We start from the raw sequence: 20,158 nt of genomic DNA on the forward strand, positions 1-20,158 counted from the left end.
GGAACGGACAACCCTGCCTTTCTTGAGATGTTCAAGCAGAGCCTAAAACCCTCTCCTCTGAGCGAACACCCCTCGACGAAACAGGTCCCCGCGCCTGCCCTGGTATCCTCAGAACCTTGGGTTTTAGATAGGAGTTTTCAATTCGCCCAAGCGAATGATGCGACTTTGATAAATGCATGGGAGAGGGCCCACCAGACACAAGACCAGCTCCCCATCACGTATCCCCGCCTGTACATAAAGAATGATCTGCTCTATAGACAGGGGAAGGAAGGTGACCCCGAACAATTGCTAGTCCCTTTGGCCTTCAGGGACCAAGTGCTATTCTATTCACATTCACATTTAGTGGCAGGACATACCGGGGCGGAAAAAACGACCCAGAACTTGTTACAATGCTTCTACTGGCCAGGAATATACAAAGATGCCATGGTATACTGCCAGGAGTGCGACATATGCCAAAAACGCAACATGACTCGTCCCCCGGCTGTCCCCCTACAACCCCTTCCAATCATCGGAGTGCCCTTCGAAAGAGTAGGAATGGACATCATTGGCCCTCTCCCAAAGACCAGGAAAGGCTACCAATACGTCCTGGTCCTCGTGGATTATTCCACCCGTTTTCCAGAGGCCTTCCCACTGACGACGACTACCACAAAGAACGTGGCCGACAGGATGTTGGAGTTGTTTTCCCGGGTAGGATTCCCAAAAGAGATCCTAACCGATCAAGGGACCCCCTTTGTTTCAAGACTTATGAAGGAAGTGTGTAACCTGCTCAACATACACCAGATAAGAACAGCCGTATACCACCCTCAAACTGATGGCTTAGTTGAACGATATAACCGTACATTGAAAACCACTCTTCGCAAGATGTTAGAGGTGAATGGGTCTGAGTGGGATCAGATTCTCCCCCTGGCACTGTATGTTATTAGGGGACAAAAGCAAAGTAGCCTGGGCTTCTCATCATTTGAGCTATTATACGGCCGGCAACCGAGGTCCCTCCTAGACATGACCAAGGAGGCATGGGAAAAGGAAACCCACGACGATGTGTTGAACACCATCGAGTATGCCCGAAATCTTAAGTCTAAATTGGGCAAATTACGGGACTTGGCATTCGCCAATTTAGAAAAAAGTCAAATCAGACAAAAAACAGCCTACGACAAAGGAAAGAGATGGAGAAGACTCTCGGTGGGGGATTGGGCCCTGGTTTTATTGCCGTCTTCAACGCACAAATTCAAAGCCGAGTGGAGCGGGCCCTACAGAGTCATTGAAACCATTGGGAACACAAGCTACAAATTGAAGATACGTGCACATTCCACTCAAGTGTATCACATAAACATTCTAAAGAAATGGCTAGGTAAACCCCCGGCGGAGGTACACTTGACAAAACCTGATTGTCCTAACCCACTCAACACCATGCAGAGTCTAGTGATCAACGAGGACTTGACTGAGACCGAGAGGAAAGAGTTAGAAGTGACTCTACAAAAACATTCACATGTCTTCTCCGACATACCGGGAAAAACCCGCCTAGCAGAACACTGCATCAACACCATCCCCGGGCGGATAGTGAAGATCAAACCCTATAGGATTCCTGAGGCGAGGAGGAAGGGCATGCAGCAGGAAGTGGAGGAGATGTTGAAGCTCGGCGTGATCAGACCTTCCCACAGCGAGTGGTCCAGTCCCATAGTACTGATCCCAAAGCCTGATGGATCAAAGAGGTTTTGTATGGATTTCCGTGCCCTAAACGAAATCTCCACTTTCGACGCATACCCTATTCCACGAATAGATGAACTAATTGAAAAATTGGGAGAAGCAAAGTACATAAGCACAATAGATCTCACAAAAGGATATTGGCAGGTGCCATTGAAAGAGGAGGACAGACATAAGACAGCATTCACTACGGTCAACGGAAGATACGAGTTCACAGTCCTACCCTTCGGACTCCATGGGGCCCCCGCGACCTTTCAAAGATTGATGAACACTGTACTGAAAAACCTTTCATCGTTCACATCCGCATACCTGGATGACATAGTCGTCTTCAGCCCGGATTGGAACACTCACCTGACCCATCTGAATAGGGTATTCGAAACCCTTACCATGGCCGGGTTAAAAATTAACTCCAAGAAATCCAGGATAGGGTTTCACAAGGTCAAATACCTGGGTTATGTACTCGGTCATGGTATGATAGAACCACAAATCGAAAAGGTCAGAGCCATCATGGAAACCCCTTTTCCGCAAAACAAAAGAGAGTTAAGAGCTTTCCTGGGCCTCATCGGTTATTACCGACGCTTTATCCCGGGATTCGCGGACTTGGCGTCCCCACTCACGGATGCCCTACAGACCAGGGTGAAATTGTGCGACCTGAGAACTCCCTCACCTGCCATGTTGACCGCATTCGTTGCACTGAAAAGAGCGATTACCTCGGCCCCGGTACTCACATCTCCGGACTTCTCGCGGCCCTTTTCTCTGCATACCGATGCCTCCGACTATGGCATAGGTGCAGTACTGTCACAGGAGAGTCCGGACGGTGGCGACCATCCAATCTTGTTTATCAGCAGGAAATTGTTCCCACGTGAACTCAAATACCCTACTGTTGAGAAGGAGTGCTTGGCCATAAGGTGGGCCGTGGACAAGCTGGCCTATTATCTAGAGGGGCGACGGTTCCGGTTGTACACAGACCATGCTCCCCTTCTCTGGATGGTTCGCAATAGATCGTCCAATGCGAGGGTCATGAGGTGGTTCCTCGCTCTACAACCATTCATATTCACAATATGCCACAAACGAGGGGTTGACAATACCGGGGCGGACTTCCTGTCCCGCAATCCACTTCCCGAGCGGAAGTGTTCAGGGGGGGAGGTGTGTAGCAGGGGCACGGGTTCTCGCCCTACAGGGGGGCCACCTTTAACGATATGCGACCCCCCCCTCTTGTCTCTACAGGCTCACCTTCCCATTGGTTGGACACCGACGGAACGTTACAGCTGTGATGAGGAGGAAGAAGAAGGATGGGGTCCCTTTAAGTGGACGACGGACCTAATGGAGGAGGAGGAGCCTGCGGACGTTCAAAAAGGCGAGCACAACAGCCCACAGGTGTGTCTATTCACCGGAGGAGCGAGGCGGAGAGGAGGGAAGGAGAGAGTTGGCGGAGCGGAGCGGATCAGGACGGCGGATCAAGCGGATTTACTGAAGCAGACTGGAGAGGCTGCACAAGGTGGATTAGTGAAGAGGACGTACAGGAAGGACGAGAGCCTGAAGGAGCCCCGCAGGAATCGGACTGCCCGAGACAGGAGACAGCGTCAACTGGAACGGAGAAGGACGAGACGGGAGCTGTGAAGCCAGGAGGCCAACCCCACGAGCCGCCCAGCCGTGCGCCAGGAGGTGTACGGCTAGCTGAGGTACGTGCCAGGGTCCTGGGGTGGTGGAGGAGGAAGGGTAGAAGAATCACTTAAAGATAAATCGCCCTGTTAGTAGTAAGACAACACGATCCGGCACAGAGCACTTTCCCTACATAGTCGAGCACTGTTTGTAAACTAGCACTTCTCCCCCACGCCTTTCCCTTTACACTCTAAGACAGCGGCCATAATCGCTGACTGTGTCCTCTCTTCTGTTTTACTTCTTGGTGGCCGGCGAGGGTGTGCAATACGGAGCCTCCGGAGGAGCCCAGCTGTAGGAGGAGGAGCCCCGTCAGGAGGAAAGAGGAGGGAGGTCGCCGGAGGAACCGACAGGACCGAAGCAGGTCCCCCAGAAAGACATTCTTAAGAAAGAAATGTACTGATGACCTACTGTCTAGAATAAACACCACTGCTACGAAAACACGTTTGCTTCCAATTCCTGGTCCCGCCGTCACAGCCACATAATTACACGCCACATAATTACAGTGCACTCAATGCAACATATACTCCAAATACCACTCAGTGCCACATAATTACAAGCCACATAATTACACTGTACTCAATGCAACATACACTCCAAATACCACTCAGTGCCACATAATTACACCTCATATAATTACAATGCACTCAATGTAACATACGCTCCAAATACCACTCAGTGCCACATATTTACACGCCACATAATTACACTGCACTCAATGCAACATACACTCCAAATACCACTCAGTGCCACATAGTTATATGCAACATAATTACACTGCACTCAATGAAACATACACTCCAAATACCACTCAGTGCCACATAATTACACACCACATAATTACACTCTACTGAATGCAACACACACTCCACACAATACTACTCAGTGCCACATAATTATATGCTACATAATCTATCTATCTATCTATCTATCTATCTATCTATCTATCGCCCTCACTCTATCTATCTATTGCCCTCACTCTATCTATCTATCTATCTATCTACATATCTATCTGTCTATCTGTCTATCTATCTACCTATCGCCCTCACTCTATCGGTCTAGCTATCTGTCGCCCTCACTCTATATATCTATCTATCGCCATCCCTCTATCTATCTATCACCCTCATTCTATCTATCACACTCACTCTATCTATCGCATCACCACAGCATCACTCAGCACCACCACAGCACCACTCGTCGCCACCAGAACATCATTCAGCGCCACCACAGCATCAATCTGTGCAACCATTCAACAACAACTGGTTCAAATATGTTCTCTCAATGTTTCTAGCTTTTTTACAAATGTCACAAAAAGATGTTAATATTTCACTTCGGTTTTTGGATTTTCGTCACATAAAATACAATGAACATAATCTTCACAAAAGTTATTTACAAAAGTTTAAGCTACTACCATTATAAATTACAATAACTTTTATGTAAGTAATAATTATTTAAAAAAATTAAAAGCCATTGTTATTTGTAATATCAATACATCTAAGTCACGTAAATACAACACATATTGCATTACAAATGCTATAGGTGTCACATTTCCGAAAGTTATAACTATTGGCATTGTAAATGACAAATCTATTCATTTCCCTATTTTTAAAACCAACACATAAGTAAAAAATGTGTCATTTACAATACCAATAGCTCAAACTTTCCTAATGCGAGACCTATTGCATTGCAAATGCTTGTTTAACTTTTAACGAAAAACTTAATGATTACACACAATGAGATTTGAAAGGAGGGGAAAGACTCACATGAGAGTTGTGACCCTTGTGATCAATACACTGTAAAGTACCTTTGCTGGTACAAACATTGATTTACCACGTATACTTTACCTAAGTATGCTTTATGAGAAATACGTATTCCCAAATTAATGAATGTGGTGCATTTTGCACGGTTTTGATTGTTAACACACAAGAGGCACAAGTTATCAGATACCCTTGACGACTAATACTACATGGGTGCCATGCAGGAATACTGTTTCTTTTTGCATTAATAATTTATGGTGTAGGTGACACAAAGAGGGAGTACTATACCACGCACTGCATTTCATTACTTTTACTCTATGGTAACTATTGTACAATTTTCTCTTACAGATACAGTGTACTGGTAAAAACCATAAGTGACTGGCTCGCCCTTGACCTAAGTGTATGTACTTTCACTGCACTGAGACCGCATATTTATGGCCTTTTCACTTCTGGTCCTGAATAAAGCCTTGGAATCTATATGATAGTGGCTGAAACATGTAGACCAACCAAAGGATGTATATGATCAATTGTATCTCTTATACATCTGCATTTCGGTTTTAACCTTGCCCAAGGGCCCTGCTATTAAAATTCCTCCTGGTTAGGAGGGAGATCCTGGAGACAATTTTAAAATTCACCTTTTTCATTGACTTTCACAACAAAAAACTTGCTCCGCTGTAAACAGGCGTTGTAGCACACCTAGGATACATTTGGCACCCTAGGTGGGAACCCAATGATGAAGCAAGCCACCAACTAGGTTGGTGGGTCAGGGTTCTTCTTAAAAACCTAATGGTTTTTTAATATTATTGCTTTTGGATGCTGTTGAATTTGAGAGGGCCCATCTCCATTGTTGAAACTGATTACTTTGGGGGAAAAGGAAGTGCTCCGTTTAATCCTCGCTCTTTACTTGTTGATACTAACCTTATATAACGGTATGTTTCATAGTGGACTTTGCAAAACCATATAATGCTAGTCCTACGGTAACAATGTTTTTTTTCTTGAAGGACACTCTGCCACCTTTTTGTAATGTCTGTGCTATATAACATCGCATAAATAAATAAATAAATGTGTAACTGTAGTAGGGTTACTATGTCTTGGTCAAAATATTGACCTACAAAAATACCTCTTCCACAGTATTGGTTATCACCAATTGTTAGGGTAAGTAGATATAGAGTTAAGAAAATTAAATGTATCTAAATATACTTAATGTCATAAACTTATTCTTATCTATATATACTTACCTTGGTAATTTAGTGGTAAATAATACAGAGGATACAACATTTCTGAAGGTTAATATTTTGGCTGACAAATGGTAACATACAGCCGGCACAATGGAGAGCAGTTTATTATTGTTTATACTTTTTTCACATGTGTTTCATTATGTTTTTAGTCATGGTATCACAGTATCATTAAGTGTAGATTTAAGCACAGTGAGACATTACAACATGTCACATACAGAATATCAGTATGTTCTAACATTGCAGTTAACGCTGTGCTGCTCGTTGCAAAATATTATAAGCAAACACATAAACATGTAATTATAACATGAAAGCTTTGGACTCTGCCACGGATAGGAGTATATCGTGTCTTCTGATGAATGTTGGCCATGGAGAACCTTTCCCCAATGTGGCACATCCTGTGGGGGTGTTGCTCGAACAGGAGAGGTAGTCAGTCGGAGTTGGAAAGGAGACCCATGTGTGAGTTGGTTGCGGTGGCGCAAAGCGGTGGGGATCAGGCCCTATGGTGACATTGACAGGGTGGTGTGTGTGCTGGTTAGTTCTTACAGGCCTCTACGTTCCCTGAAATTCTTCTGGGGACAGCCATCATATCCCTTATCATGTTGGCATGATCCTACGTTTGAGTGTGCTGATGTGATTTAAGATGGACGTGCATAGTTTTTTGGTTCAACATGAAGTAGAGAGGTCTCCCAACACTTCCCACCAGTATGTTATTCTCCCTTCATGCGAAGCAACTTGAGGGTTTTGGCCTCTGCTTGTGTCCACGTTAGTAGTGTGGTTAGCCAACACTGGAGATCAAGAGGAGCAGGCACCTTCAACACCATTGCCACCTTGCTTTTAAATAAAACAAAGGCAAATCGATAAATCTGTAAACATGTATATCGCCTTAAGCCCGGAGCGTATCCCCAGCAGGCAGGATTCAGGTGTGGGCGCAAGATTATGCACTGCAAGTTCAGCCATCCTTACAGTAACTGTTTGCCAGACCAGGAATGGCGCCGGACAGCCCACAAGATATGGTAAAACCCAGCGTTTAGTAATTTACATTATTGGCGCTCAGGGGACAGTGCCTGGAACATGCGCTTGATATGTTGAGGGAGAGGTGGGGTGTTGCACATAATTGAATTGTGTGATGCGAAGCCTAGGATTACGGGATACATCCTTCACCATTTGAAGCGCCCAGGACCAGGCCTTACCCAACAGAGGCTGCTGCAAATATTCTTTATACCTAAAATAGATCTTATAAACATTGCTCCAGTACGCGACCCTTAAAAAGTGTAATTTGACATAGAAGGAGTTATAAAGTTGGTCACTGTATGATTTCAATAAACTACTTCAATGGGTAGACCCCCAAAGGCATGATGGGTCAACACCTTTAAAACAGATCCTTTAGTAACAGTCTGACCCTCAAGGTAGGCTTGAACACTCACCTGCAGGTATCTGGGTGAAATATTTTTTGTTTGATGAAGCAGCTCTCAAGGTTCTCCTTACATTCGCAGGTGCAGTTCTGGGGATTTAAAACGTGATGCCTGGAACAGGTTCGCTTGCAGACACATTGACAGGAATCCTCAAACTCCATGTGTGGACCACAGAGAGGCAACTCTGCAATGTAGAAAACCTCCCATTAATCAAGTGCTTCACATCTTGCGTCTTGTTATACGGATACCTCGTGCTGTCCTCCAATGTTCAATAGGAGCGGGACTCTTATTCAGTGGCTGTTGCCATAGACGCAACAAGAAGAACAAAACTATCGTTCACACAATTCTGATCAAGAATAGCTCTCATAAAGTATGTCATGTTTGGTGATTTTTTCATGTAACACAATCTCAAATGTGATCTTTTTCCTCATTTTGAGGGTTCATTTATATCAATGGGCCTGATAGCCACAGACACACCTTACCTAAGTGGTGGTTGAAACTTCAATGCTCTAAAGGGCTCGTTCCTGGTTCATTGCAGTCCCATGTTGTAATCGCAGAGCTGATATAACCCGATACCTTAAGGTGTGGTATTTATTTATTAGGTACGCAGTTCTGAGTAGTGGACCCGGGAATTTGAGATAATGTGTGGCCTGTGCCACGGTGTCAAAACATCGGAAATATGTGATATTTAGATGCACAAGAATATAATCATGGACGTCATTAAGGGGTTGCCAGGTATTGCAGCTGCGACCCTTGGCTTGCCCTTTGTGACCCCTGGCACTGCCTTCGCATCCCCTGGCCTCAGAGGTGGAAAAGACAGTGCCCAGAACAGTAGAGAAGCTCTGCACTCCATATTTCCAACTCATTTTTCATCATACGAATAGTGAATAATAATCCAGTATTAACTATTAGTGTAATAAAAATTGGAGCACACAGCTTGAACTGGACCTCTGGTGGCAGCTGTGTTAAATAAAAACATTTTTAAATATATGTTATGTGTGTGCTTGCGGCTGAGTGTTTTTATGTGAGAGAAGGCGTGTGTATGTGTGATCATATGCCTGTATGTGTAAGCATGTGGATGTGAGTAAAAGTGTGTAATAGTGCCTTGTTGTGAATGAGATTGTGTGGGATTGAGGCCCAGATTTACTATTCTTTACCCCTAGGCAATGCTGTACAGAAGATGCTGGGCTGCCTTGCGCCAAAGGGAGAAAGAAAAAATTCACCATGTCTATTAACCCCTCCCATGCTGGTGACGAACCCCAGCCGCCACGCTCCGCATGTTCGTGTGCGGATGACGGCTGGGGTTCGTCACAGCCCCGCCCTGCTCTTTTGTTTACCGCACAGCGGAAAAATCGCTGCCGCATCGAAGGGGTTAAGATATGGTGCATGGTTTCTCTCCCTGTGCGTTGGTGCACTCTTGGCATCCACGTGCCAATGCACACTCCATTGGCTCTTCCAGTTCAAAAACAGTGCATTAAGGCGTTTCTCACTTTGTATGTGTGCCGTACAATGCAGCACATATGCAAAGTTGGAAAAAATAGGAGAAATTAAAAAAATTCTCCTTGTTATTCCTGCCTCGAGGGGTCATAAGATTTTGGCATAAATTCCTCCCTACCAATGTTTGGTCGCCATGAGAACGCCCATGCACCATCCATGGAATGCCCAATTAACAAAAAATAACGCAAAGCGCATAGCACAATTTTGCTGTACGTTGGGGTATATTCAACTCAAATCTGGCTTTGTATTAGATAGTAAATCCTCCCTTATCACTTAGCGGCTTCTTTACATCACACAAGTGATGGAGACATGGTGTAAAATGTTTGTAAACCTAGACCAAAGTGTCAGCATTTATAAGTGAATGTAAGTGAGTGTGAATAAATAGGAATGTATGTAAGAAAGTGTGAGTATGTAAGTTAGGGTCAAGGGTCATATGATGTCATTTCCTGTGTTGACTTAAGGTAAAAGGGTATATGATTTCCCTTTTGCCACCCCTGGCATTCTAGTGAATCGACACCCATGCTATACCTGGTGCAAACTGTGCGTTAAAAAATCTAACAGGTGCACTATTAGCACTCGAATCATAATTCCATTCAATGGGTCTGTGTCCCCTTACTCTGCCAACTTATACCCTATTTTCTTTCATTTTGAGGGAGGTGAGGACTAAGCCTTTATGTCCTAAGATCAGTGCATGAGCTCCCTTGGGAGTTTATGGGAGCTTTTCGCTACCGTGGGAGCGTGGTAACAAATGGGGAAAACAAATTCCTCAGCCAATAAGTTCGCTCTATATTTGAAGCTGCATGATCACGGGACTCTCGCAAGCCTCCTGTGAACCCAACCTTCCAGATATACAAAGTTTTGAAACCTTAATTTCTCAAAAACGTTTGAACAAATTTACACCAAATCACAAAAAGTTCTTTTTCTGGACCAAGATATAGCTTACTACCATATTTGATGTAAGCAGTCTTTTGCCTTCTGGGTGACACAAAGCAGCTTGAAGGACGATCCTCTGTATATTATCTTAATATGTGTTAAGTATGAGCATTACTCATGAGTACTTAAGGGTTGTACATGATTTCATAGAAAAACGGTTTAATGGAATATCATTACTGAGAAACCATTTCACCTAAAGTAAGCAAGGGGTGGGCGTGTGCCAGGTAATGAAGTCCAGAAAATCAGTATAAAGTTTCAAAAGAGTCTTTATTTCCAATCGATTAATTCTCACAAAATGGGAACATTACACTCATCCATACTGATTCTCTGGACTTCATTACCTGGCGCACACCCACCCCTTGCTTCATTTAGGATCTGAACCACAGAGGCATCACTTGACGGCTGGCCCAGGGGCTTGTTGCTCAGGATCTCTACTACATCTAAAACTAACGTGAGGTGCAGAAATAACAGTCCGCCGTTCAAGTGTGTCACTTGTTGGCATTTCACCTAAAGTGTTTAAAAGAAAACTTACTGGATGAATGGTATTTACTATTTCATAGAAACCAACTCATAAAATGTCTTATTTCAAAAATTGACTTGTGCATTCTTATTTCTTAAGGTGTAAACACTGCAGGTCTTACTTTCAGAAACATTTTTGTCTAGGATATTTATTTCAGTGCTTTACTTCAGGGAGCATTACTTTAGTTTTGTATCTTTTACATTGTCAGTTACTTCAGCTGCTTTTAATTCATTGACTCTTCACCTCCTCTAAACACCATCCATCCCTGACGCTTTACAACCCTAAGCATTATCCATTTTTGCCTCTAAAAGCCCCTCACCATGCATAAATTACACCCATCCCTGAACCCTTAGCATCCACTATCACCCATTCTGAGCCCTAAAACTCTTTCTGCCCTTACACTCTGCCCAACCCAATCCCTCAAATCCCTCATTACACTTAAATACTGCCAAGACTAACTCCTACAAAAACCTCACCACTCCGAGACTCTATCCACCATAGAAACTTGAAAACCCCTTACCAGCACTAAACTCCGCCCATTCATGAACCCTAAAAACGCCTCAACACCCTTACATTCCACCCTTTCCTGAAACCCTAAATATTCTTCACCATTCATAATCTCCACTCAGCTGTGAACCGTAAAAAGTGCTCAGCACACCTAAACTTCTAACATTCCTGAGTGCTAGAAGATTCTCACCACCCCTACACTCCATCCATACCTGAATCCTAAAAATCCCTTTCCATACCTGAACTTCACTGACCTCTCACCTCTAAATCCCCTTATTACCCATCCCAGTACCCAAACACACTTCACTACCTCTAACTCCAATTTTAATGTCATTTTAGACTTCACCTTAAAATGATCTTTCCTATCATTTTCTATTTTGTTTTATTTCCTTAAATTCTCTTTCCTTAAAATAGTTTTTCCTGATTTAGTTTTCTCCAACGGGGTTTTTTAGTTTTTGTTTTTCCATAAATTTGCATAGATCAGTGCTTGAGCTCTTTACCACCCCCCACATCATTGAGTGTAAACCAGGGTTCTTGTCTCCAACTAATGATTCATTGCCAAGTTCTTGATTACTTTTGGGGTGCTGCAATCAATCAAGCAGCAGCGCCCTGGCCATCCCGGAAAGCAGCTTTATTGCTTCAGCTCTACTGAGGCCTTTAAGATGGCCCTATGTCAAGCAGACTTTGTTCTCCTGAATGAAAGCTGTAGTCGGCTTGACACTGTAATAACTTGTCCTTTAGAGATTGCCGAGTTCTGAAGGACTCAAAGAAAATTCCATAATACATCTGTTACATCTTGCTCATGCTTTACATTTCCCTTACTTAGATTTCCCCATTGCTTAGCCACTGCATGTAATAGAATGTTTGATGTCATACTAGAATGTTAAGTACCTGACTGCTCTAGGTAGAGACAGTTGATGGCAGACAGGCTGAGCGAGAGAAGATCTGCTCCTGGTGGGACTTTTATCATTATATCTATTGATCATTTAACTTGGATTAATCTACAATAAATTATATTTACTTTATATACTGGATTCAAGAACTTTAATTATTACAAATTGGCGACGAGGTACAGAACTGAACTTATGCGTGGAAGGAAGACGGATTTAATGTATTACTACTGCAACTAAGGAACTTTTCAAAGCTGAAAAGAAAAGGTAAATTAATTGAAACGCCCTGGTTAGCCCCACCAGTGTCCCCAGTCATCTGGACAGCCTACCATCCCAGGGCATTGTTTAATTTCAAACTGCATGATTTGAACTTGAATCTGAAGAATTATAGCTGCATGATTCAATCTAAGGAGAACTGTTTTGAAGAGAGAGTCTCCCACTGTTTGCTCTTGAATTTGAGAAGACCTACTTTGACGATATGTAATCTACATGCTACATATGTAACTTTTAAAAATTACTCAAGCCACTAACAAAGAGGAATCTCTGGGCTAATTGAAAAGGAATTGGTTTACTGTTCTCACCCTGTCTATGGACAGGCAACTGCTGGTAAAATCGGATTTGAGGAGACCTGCACACACCCCAAGCTATTGATTCACTCACTGAGCCGGTTGCAATTTATGAGAGGCAGCACACTCTTGTTGTGAGAATATGTTTTAAAAAACGGAACGAGGGAAGCAAATACACGAAAAAGAAATACAAAAGGAGGAAACCTAGCAAATTATTTGGGTGTTTGCTGCCACCTACTGGATGTTACTAGTTCAATTTTCGAAGTCACACGATCAACAATTTACCCGCAGGACACTGATGTGAGCATAATAATTTAAAGCTTTTTAAATGGTACAAACATAGCATTGTGGAAACGGAAGGATTATTCAAAATGAATATGTTCTTATGCGGTGAGTGCTTTTATTTATGTTACATTGACGCGCTGTTCCTTTTAAGGTTTTGCTCATCTTTAACAATTCCTCCCATGTTGGCAGTTGAACCGCAGCTTTCCATTTTGAAGCTCTGCGCGAGCTGCCTGCCGTGCGCACACACCGAGAGCGTGCAGCCTCATCTCCATGTCATTGTCATCAGTACTTTGATGCTTCTCCAGAGGATATGACGTCTTCTCTATGAAGAAGCTATTGTGGAACGACGTTGAGCTCCTGGAGCCACCCGGCCTTGCGTGGCTTACGTGCAGCCATGTTAGAGATCGGGTGCACGATAACTCTGGACTATTAGATTCAAAGTGTGTCAACTTTACTGTACAGCGACACGCACGTTTTTTTTGAGTTTGGAAAATTTAATGAGAGAAGTTAAAAGCTTTCAGAGGACTGTGAAGACTTTGCCTGATATGGATTATAATGATGAGCTCGGGTGAGAGATCGCACTGTTGTCATTCCAAGATTCAGACTATGGTGACTACTTTTGTTATTTTAATTTATTATTTTGGAAAATTTTCAATATGCTTTACCATTCATATTTACCAACTTGCCTATTTCATTCTGATTAACATAACTCACAGTGTATTGATGTTTATATTATTTTAATGCATTATTACTTCTTATTTTGGATAGAGTTATGTGTTTACTTTTATTGGATTGAGCCATGTATGTGCTCAACTGTTGTTGGGGTGCTAAAAATTTGTTAATTCTCGTGCTTATTTGCAGACATGTTTGATATTGTTATGCTGATTTGAACCACCATTTATGTGCTCAATTTCTATTGAGGTGTTCAAAGTTTTTCTTGCTTATTTTTAATGTGCCACGTTTTCTAGTGCTCTAAAATTAGAGGAGTTCACATATATTACTTAGTTCAGTCATGCATTTTCTCTTATTGTTGTGAACCACTATGTGCTCTAATTATTGTGAAGTTTTCGTTCCAGAGGATCAATTGTCCCAGTGTTGGATTTTTTCTAGGAAGCCACTTCGGTGCTCATTTTGAGGTGCTCCATATTCCTAGCTTTGAGCTGTGAAGAGCTGTAGATTGCTCTATTTTCTTGATATAAACTCTGAGAAGTTTAGATTTATTGTGTGTGTAGTTTGCGGAGCCACATCTGTGCTCATTATGAGGTGCTCCATTTGTTTGATATGAACTCTGAGGAGTTCAATGGTTCTATTGTTATGGAGAGCAATAAGTTGCTCAATTTGCTTGTATGGACTCTGAGGGGTTCAATTGCTGATGTTTAGAAGAGCCGTAGTTGCTAAATTTTCTTGTTATGGAGTCTGAGGAGTTCCATTTTGCAATGTTGTTAAAAGCCACAAGTTATTCTATTGGCTATTATGAACCACGCAAGTGCTCTATGTTTAGAGGTGTTCATATTGTACTTATTTTGTTGTGAAGAGCCGCAGGTTACTCTATCTGGCTTTTATGTATTTATTTATCTTACCCATCCATCTCATTCTTATGGATGTTATTGTGTTTTTATTCCACATTTTCCATTCTAGTGGATTTTATTAAGTTATACTTGTGATCCTTATTTTCATTCTAGTGGATACATTTTTTTTTCTCTTTGGAAAGGGGATGGGGCCTTTAGATTTGAAAGGTCATTAAATATGAAAATGAAATCCTTCTTGCATTTTAACTGTTAATTAAGAATGCAATGCAATGTGTTCCTTTGGTCATTATATTTTAAAATGTAAATGCAATCCATCTTATATTTCAATTGTTATATTTTTATGAATGCAATGCAATTTATTCCATTATCTTTATTGTTGTTTTATAAGGAAAGGGGATGTGTTACATCTTGCTCATGCTTTACATTTCCCTTACTTAGATTTCCCCATTGCTTAGCCACTGCATGTAATAGAATGTTTGATGTCATACTAGAATGTTAAGTACCTGACTGCTCTAGGTAGAGACAGTTGATGGCAGACAGGCTGAGCGAGAGAAGATCTGCTCCTGGTGGGACTTTTATCATTATATCTATTGATCATTTAACTTGGATTAATCTACAATAAATTATATTTACTTTATATACTGGATTCAAGAACTTTAATTATTACAACATCACAGAATTTTTTGGAGAGAGACATCAGACATAGTAATTGCTGGGGACTTATTAGCAAAGCTCATCAGACCTATAACGCGTCTACAAACAACATCTTCTCATCATTAGTAAATACTGTCCATTCTTGAATCCTGGAGTCCCGAGGCGCACCCAGCTGTGATAATCTCCTTCTGGGCAGCACTGTTCTATACAGTTTCAGATGATTTTCTACTTCCGTGGGTGGCTGTACTAAGGGCCATGTGGCTCTCAAGAAGACCTGGACAAATCCACTTGGGCAAGGAACTTTAGTGTCAGTTTAACATTAGGTCACTGTCCAACCCAATAAAGTGTTCATGTATTTTCAATTGGAACATCTGAAACACTTAAATGTGAATATTTTCGGGGGAACTCCAGTTTGCTTGGTTACTATGTTAAGAGATTTAAAGTGCACACTGGCCTAGAGCTAGAGATTGCCCCTTTGAGCATTAAGTATTGGCTCTAGAATACCCTTTTCTGGTGATCACCTAAAATACAAATTAAATCGTTTTGTATTTCTTCAGTTCTCCTCCATCTGTATATTTAAAGAAAATTCCCAGCATTAAAGGCATGCTTATAATGCTCCGATTTGGGGCATTAGCGTAGCTGGGATACCATGGGTCCTGGTGCAAGCAGGCCCCTTTGGCTGTTGTTGGGGTAGTAAAATACAGCAGGTATCAAGGTTCAACGGCTGCTCATGGCTCTGGGCCCCAGTGCCACTACACCTGCTGCACCAACTGTAGCTACGCCCCTGGTTTTGGGGTTATCCAAGTACTGTGGAAACTTCATAAAAGGGGTTGCATTAGGTCTAGTGTTGACATGGCCCGAGCCTTCCTAACACAAGGACACGTGAAAAATGACAAACTCTCTGCAAATCATTCTGATGGCTTCACATCTTTACCGGTGTGTACACCCTTGAAGATGAAGAGCAGGCAGTTTGTATCCCAAGCAGTAATGCACAATGTGCAAACCGCACCTATGAGAGACAGCTGTCAGACATCCCTAACGGACCAGCACTTTGTCAGTGGAGTTGCTTGACCCAGACCAAAACAACACAGCAAAAAAAACACAGAAATGATAGCCATAAATATCAGTCAGTACCATATGATTCTTAAATATGCTGGTCACAAATTGGCATGGAACAACAACATTGCGCATTTAATCGGCAATAAAAATATACATTTGGTGAAGGGGCCTCCCAGTGTAATTCTACTGTGGCTTTCTTATCTACTCAGTTACATCCTGCTTTACGAGCAACAGATTCACTCCTGAGGTCGGTTTTCTGAGGAAATATACCTTAGAGGTGCCTCATCTGCATACCCCCTCCTAGGCCCTACTGAGATCTTACATCTAGATGTGCGTCCCTGCCAACGCCTGGGGCAGGGAAGAAGATCTCTTACTTACAGTGTGAAACCTGACTCATGGATTCACTCTTTAAATGGCCTTGGCCTGCTTCATCACTGGGCACAAAAAGAACTAACTCTATTCATCATCGAAGCTGTTCAACTTATAAATCAAACTTGACAAACCCACTGCTTTCTGTCCATCCCACAATACTCTTTTCCCAAACCATGGTACCCATGGAGTTATCACAGAGGCACCGGTATTATCAGCAATCCTTATAAAACACCTAAAAAATAGGTCTCTAAATTCGGTCTTAGGAAGGTAAAAAGAACCAACTAACAAGTGGAACGAGTGCCTGCTATGCACCTGGACTCCAGACGCATGCTCGTCTATATGCCACTTGACGTTATTCCAGAATAGCAACAGGTCAATGTCTATTTCCATATTTACAGCATTTACAAGCGAGTGTACTTTCTGCTAATTCCTTGTATTCATGTCTATTGGTGTGCAGTGTGCATGCTACTCAAATATCTTGAACTTAGCCTTCAGAATTTCCTGTAGGAGGACCCAAAACTTCTCCTAACTAAACTGTCCTAACTGATTATTTTTCATCTTTGTTGTTTATGTTGGCTCAGGCAGCAGCACCAAAGTGCCTGCCAGGTAGAGTTAGTGACTGTGATTGTGATAATGTGTTTATGGGAAATCATTTCCAATCAGTAAAAAAACATGGGTGTGTGTTATGATTCTCTAAAAATGTTGGTCTTATTGGCACGGATGACACCTTTTATAGCAAACCATCATTGATTATGCCAATCAAAAGATATGCATAGAATGTGGAGAATGACTTACCTTCCTGTGGCTTATTTTTGGGATACTCCTGTATGACACACTCACATCTGCTGTTCTCCCATATCCAGCCACTGGGACAATGTTTATTGGCATGGGGGCACCTGCGTTGCATACAGAAGATCAGTCATATGTTAAAAAGTGATTATTTAATATCATTACACCAGAAATTATATGATTGTATGTAACTTCGAATAAATTAGTTCTCTATTCTAGAGAAGGTAAGCACGGGCATCGCTGCAGTAATTTAAGGAAATTGATAAACTCTTTTAGTCCTGGGTAATACACTCATCTTTCAAACATTCTTTAAAAAAAGTAAAGATTTAAAAACTTAGTCGCCCTTTTAAGCACTAAATATAACCCAAACCAACATATCAAGCAAATTATCTTTCTGAATTCTTTATGCGATTGCTTTGACTTTTTATGAACTCTGCATATGATGGCATGGTTACACCCCCGCAGTGACACAGTAAATTTATGGCGAACATATAGTTATTGATCACATTTAGATCATGCACTGATTGTGGCTTGTGGCAGTGCCACTGGAATTATTTGGCAATGGAGGGCCAAGCTATGCATCAGACAAAATCTACACCTCCATGGTGGATTATATGGGAAGAGCATAAATAAATCATTATGCGATAAACGCTACCTCCGCAGAATCTTGTAACTCCAATGGCCCTGTTTAAAGTCAATGACTAAACAGTCTTACAAATTGTATTGATTTCATGTCATTATATATTATGTTCCTTTAACTCTCTTGTCAAGTTTTGCTTCTATGCATATAAAATAGCTAACATAGCTATAAAGAATACTAAAAAGGTGTTGTATAAACCTATGCATTACCATTTTGGACTTATTTCAGTGTGCTAATCTCCATAGCTTCAGGTCCAAGAAAACTTAGGACCTGATTTTGATGTTGGCGGTACTGAGACTGCAGTAACGGTGGATGGCGGTCCCACTGACGCCATCGCATCAGGCCTCTAGCCCGATCACGATGGTGGTGGTTGGACCGCCACAAGACCACCACTGCTGTCAGGATCCAGGATATCACGGCAGTGAGGAAAGCATGCAGGAATCGAGGTGGTGGGGATGCCGGCACAGCTGAACAGATTCCGACCTGCCTTTCTTTCATGTATTTCATGGTTGGGACCCGCCAGGAAATACTCGGTGGAAAGGCATGTAAAAGAGGCCCAAACAGGGGCCCTGGGCACATCTACCGATGGGGGTGCATGTGGGGGGTCCATGATGGGCCTCCCAAAAGTGTACGTTCTTGCATGCACCGTGTGGCATGCATGACATGTTGCATGCCACACTGTGCATGGTCGTGCTGAAAGCGCTGTCCCAGCATCAGGATGCTTTTTAGGCCCATATGCATGAACACATTTTCCCATAGACACAGAATGGGCAAAACCCTTTGATGCATCTGGCCCTTAGCCTCTGCTTTGAGCCAAACATTCCCACCATTGTGACAGCTCCGCTGCCGCACTGCCCGCCCTGGATCACTGTTGTAATCTAGCGGGCAGGACTGCAGACTGCTTGGCGGTCTTCCTTGGACCACCCTGGCAGCAGTTCAGCAGAAGCACCACCAACACCAAAATCAGACTCTTCATTAATTTTTTTAATGTAATTTTCTGGCATTTTGATCAATGGTCAGTTTTGTGAAACTCTCAATGACATCACTATTAGTAGAACTGTCGGTGCAAACCTTAATTGGGGTTATGAGCTGATCATCTCTGAGCTTGTTTGAATGCATCTGAGCTCATTCTTTGCACTTTTATTTAGGCAAACACTTTTTTTAAAAAAAGAGTTTGACTTTATGTCAGGTCCCTTGAGGGATTCGTTTTTCAGATCAGGCATGTTCATCCTTCACTGCCTTTCACATTGGGCTCAACCCACAGATGTATTCCGCAGTTTTAGTTTCACATATCCACTTTTGCAGTGGTGATTGTGAAAAAGTATCCCATCACAATGATCTCAATATTTCTTGTCATTTTATTTACTCTTTTTTTAATATAAGATATCAGGGAGTAGAATACAAACGATTGCCTGCTATCAACCTTGTAAACGTATCAAAATAGAAAAATGCTACAGCATTTTGAAGCAAAGCTATAATTAACAGCAAGGTCTAGTTTAGTTATTTAGGGTACTTCTAAAAAATGCTATTTAAAATACAGCATGTTTAGGAATTTGATTAACCATTAAAACATTCAAGCCAAGTTGGAGACAATCAGCACAGCCCAAAACTATTGACTACATATGGCGTGAAAATTCTTGCTGTATTCCCACATATTTGCCCCTTCACATATGATGTCAAGGGTTGCCATAAACTTTCAAATTTCTCTGTTCTCATATGTACAATGGATGTCAGCGTCTCCTTGTCAATAATTGTCCACACGTTGGTCCCCATAAGCGTTCTGGAGCAGATTGATCAGTTACAAAAAGTAGGTGATGGACAACCTTGTAGCAAAGAACATATGGGCCATCAGTTTTCCAACTGTGCTGTCAAAGGATATTGGCCGTCTTGCTCAGATTAGCCAAGAAATAATATCAGTGGATTCAGGTCTTCAGGAAGGCCTGTAATCTGTGACATAACTGGAGCCAAAATTCATCAGTCTTGGTACAGTACCACCAAATATTTCCACCAAATCCCTGCCAATATTCACCTGAGGTTGAAAACACTGTCCTCAGCCATACTGGTGTAAAACACACAATGTGTTAAGACTGTGTATGCATTTTCTTTGTACTGTGAGCAGATAGAAGATTTAGATTTCCATGTGCTTATCC

At 42.3% G+C, this 20,158-nt stretch overlaps 1 protein-coding gene across 1 annotated transcript in view; it reads right to left on the bottom strand.

The window, feature by feature from the left end:
* The window catches only part of VEGFD (vascular endothelial growth factor D), a 508,699-nt gene that overhangs the window by 28,615 nt on the left and 459,926 nt on the right, over positions 1 to 20,158 (bottom strand). Inside the window, exons 5-6 of the mRNA XM_086933335.1 lie at positions 17,375 to 17,475; positions 7,780 to 7,951 (exon numbers count right to left, since the gene is read on the bottom strand). Coding sequence (XP_086789461.1) covers positions 7,780 to 7,951; positions 17,375 to 17,475 — 273 coding nt within the window. The remainder of the gene's footprint in view (positions 1 to 7,779; positions 7,952 to 17,374; positions 17,476 to 20,158) is intronic.

This window comes from Lissotriton vulgaris, chromosome 8 (genome assembly GCF_964263255.1).
Source record: "Lissotriton vulgaris chromosome 8, aLisVul1.2, whole genome shotgun sequence".
In the NCBI taxonomy this organism is placed as follows: domain Eukaryota; kingdom Metazoa; phylum Chordata; class Amphibia; order Caudata; family Salamandridae; genus Lissotriton; species Lissotriton vulgaris.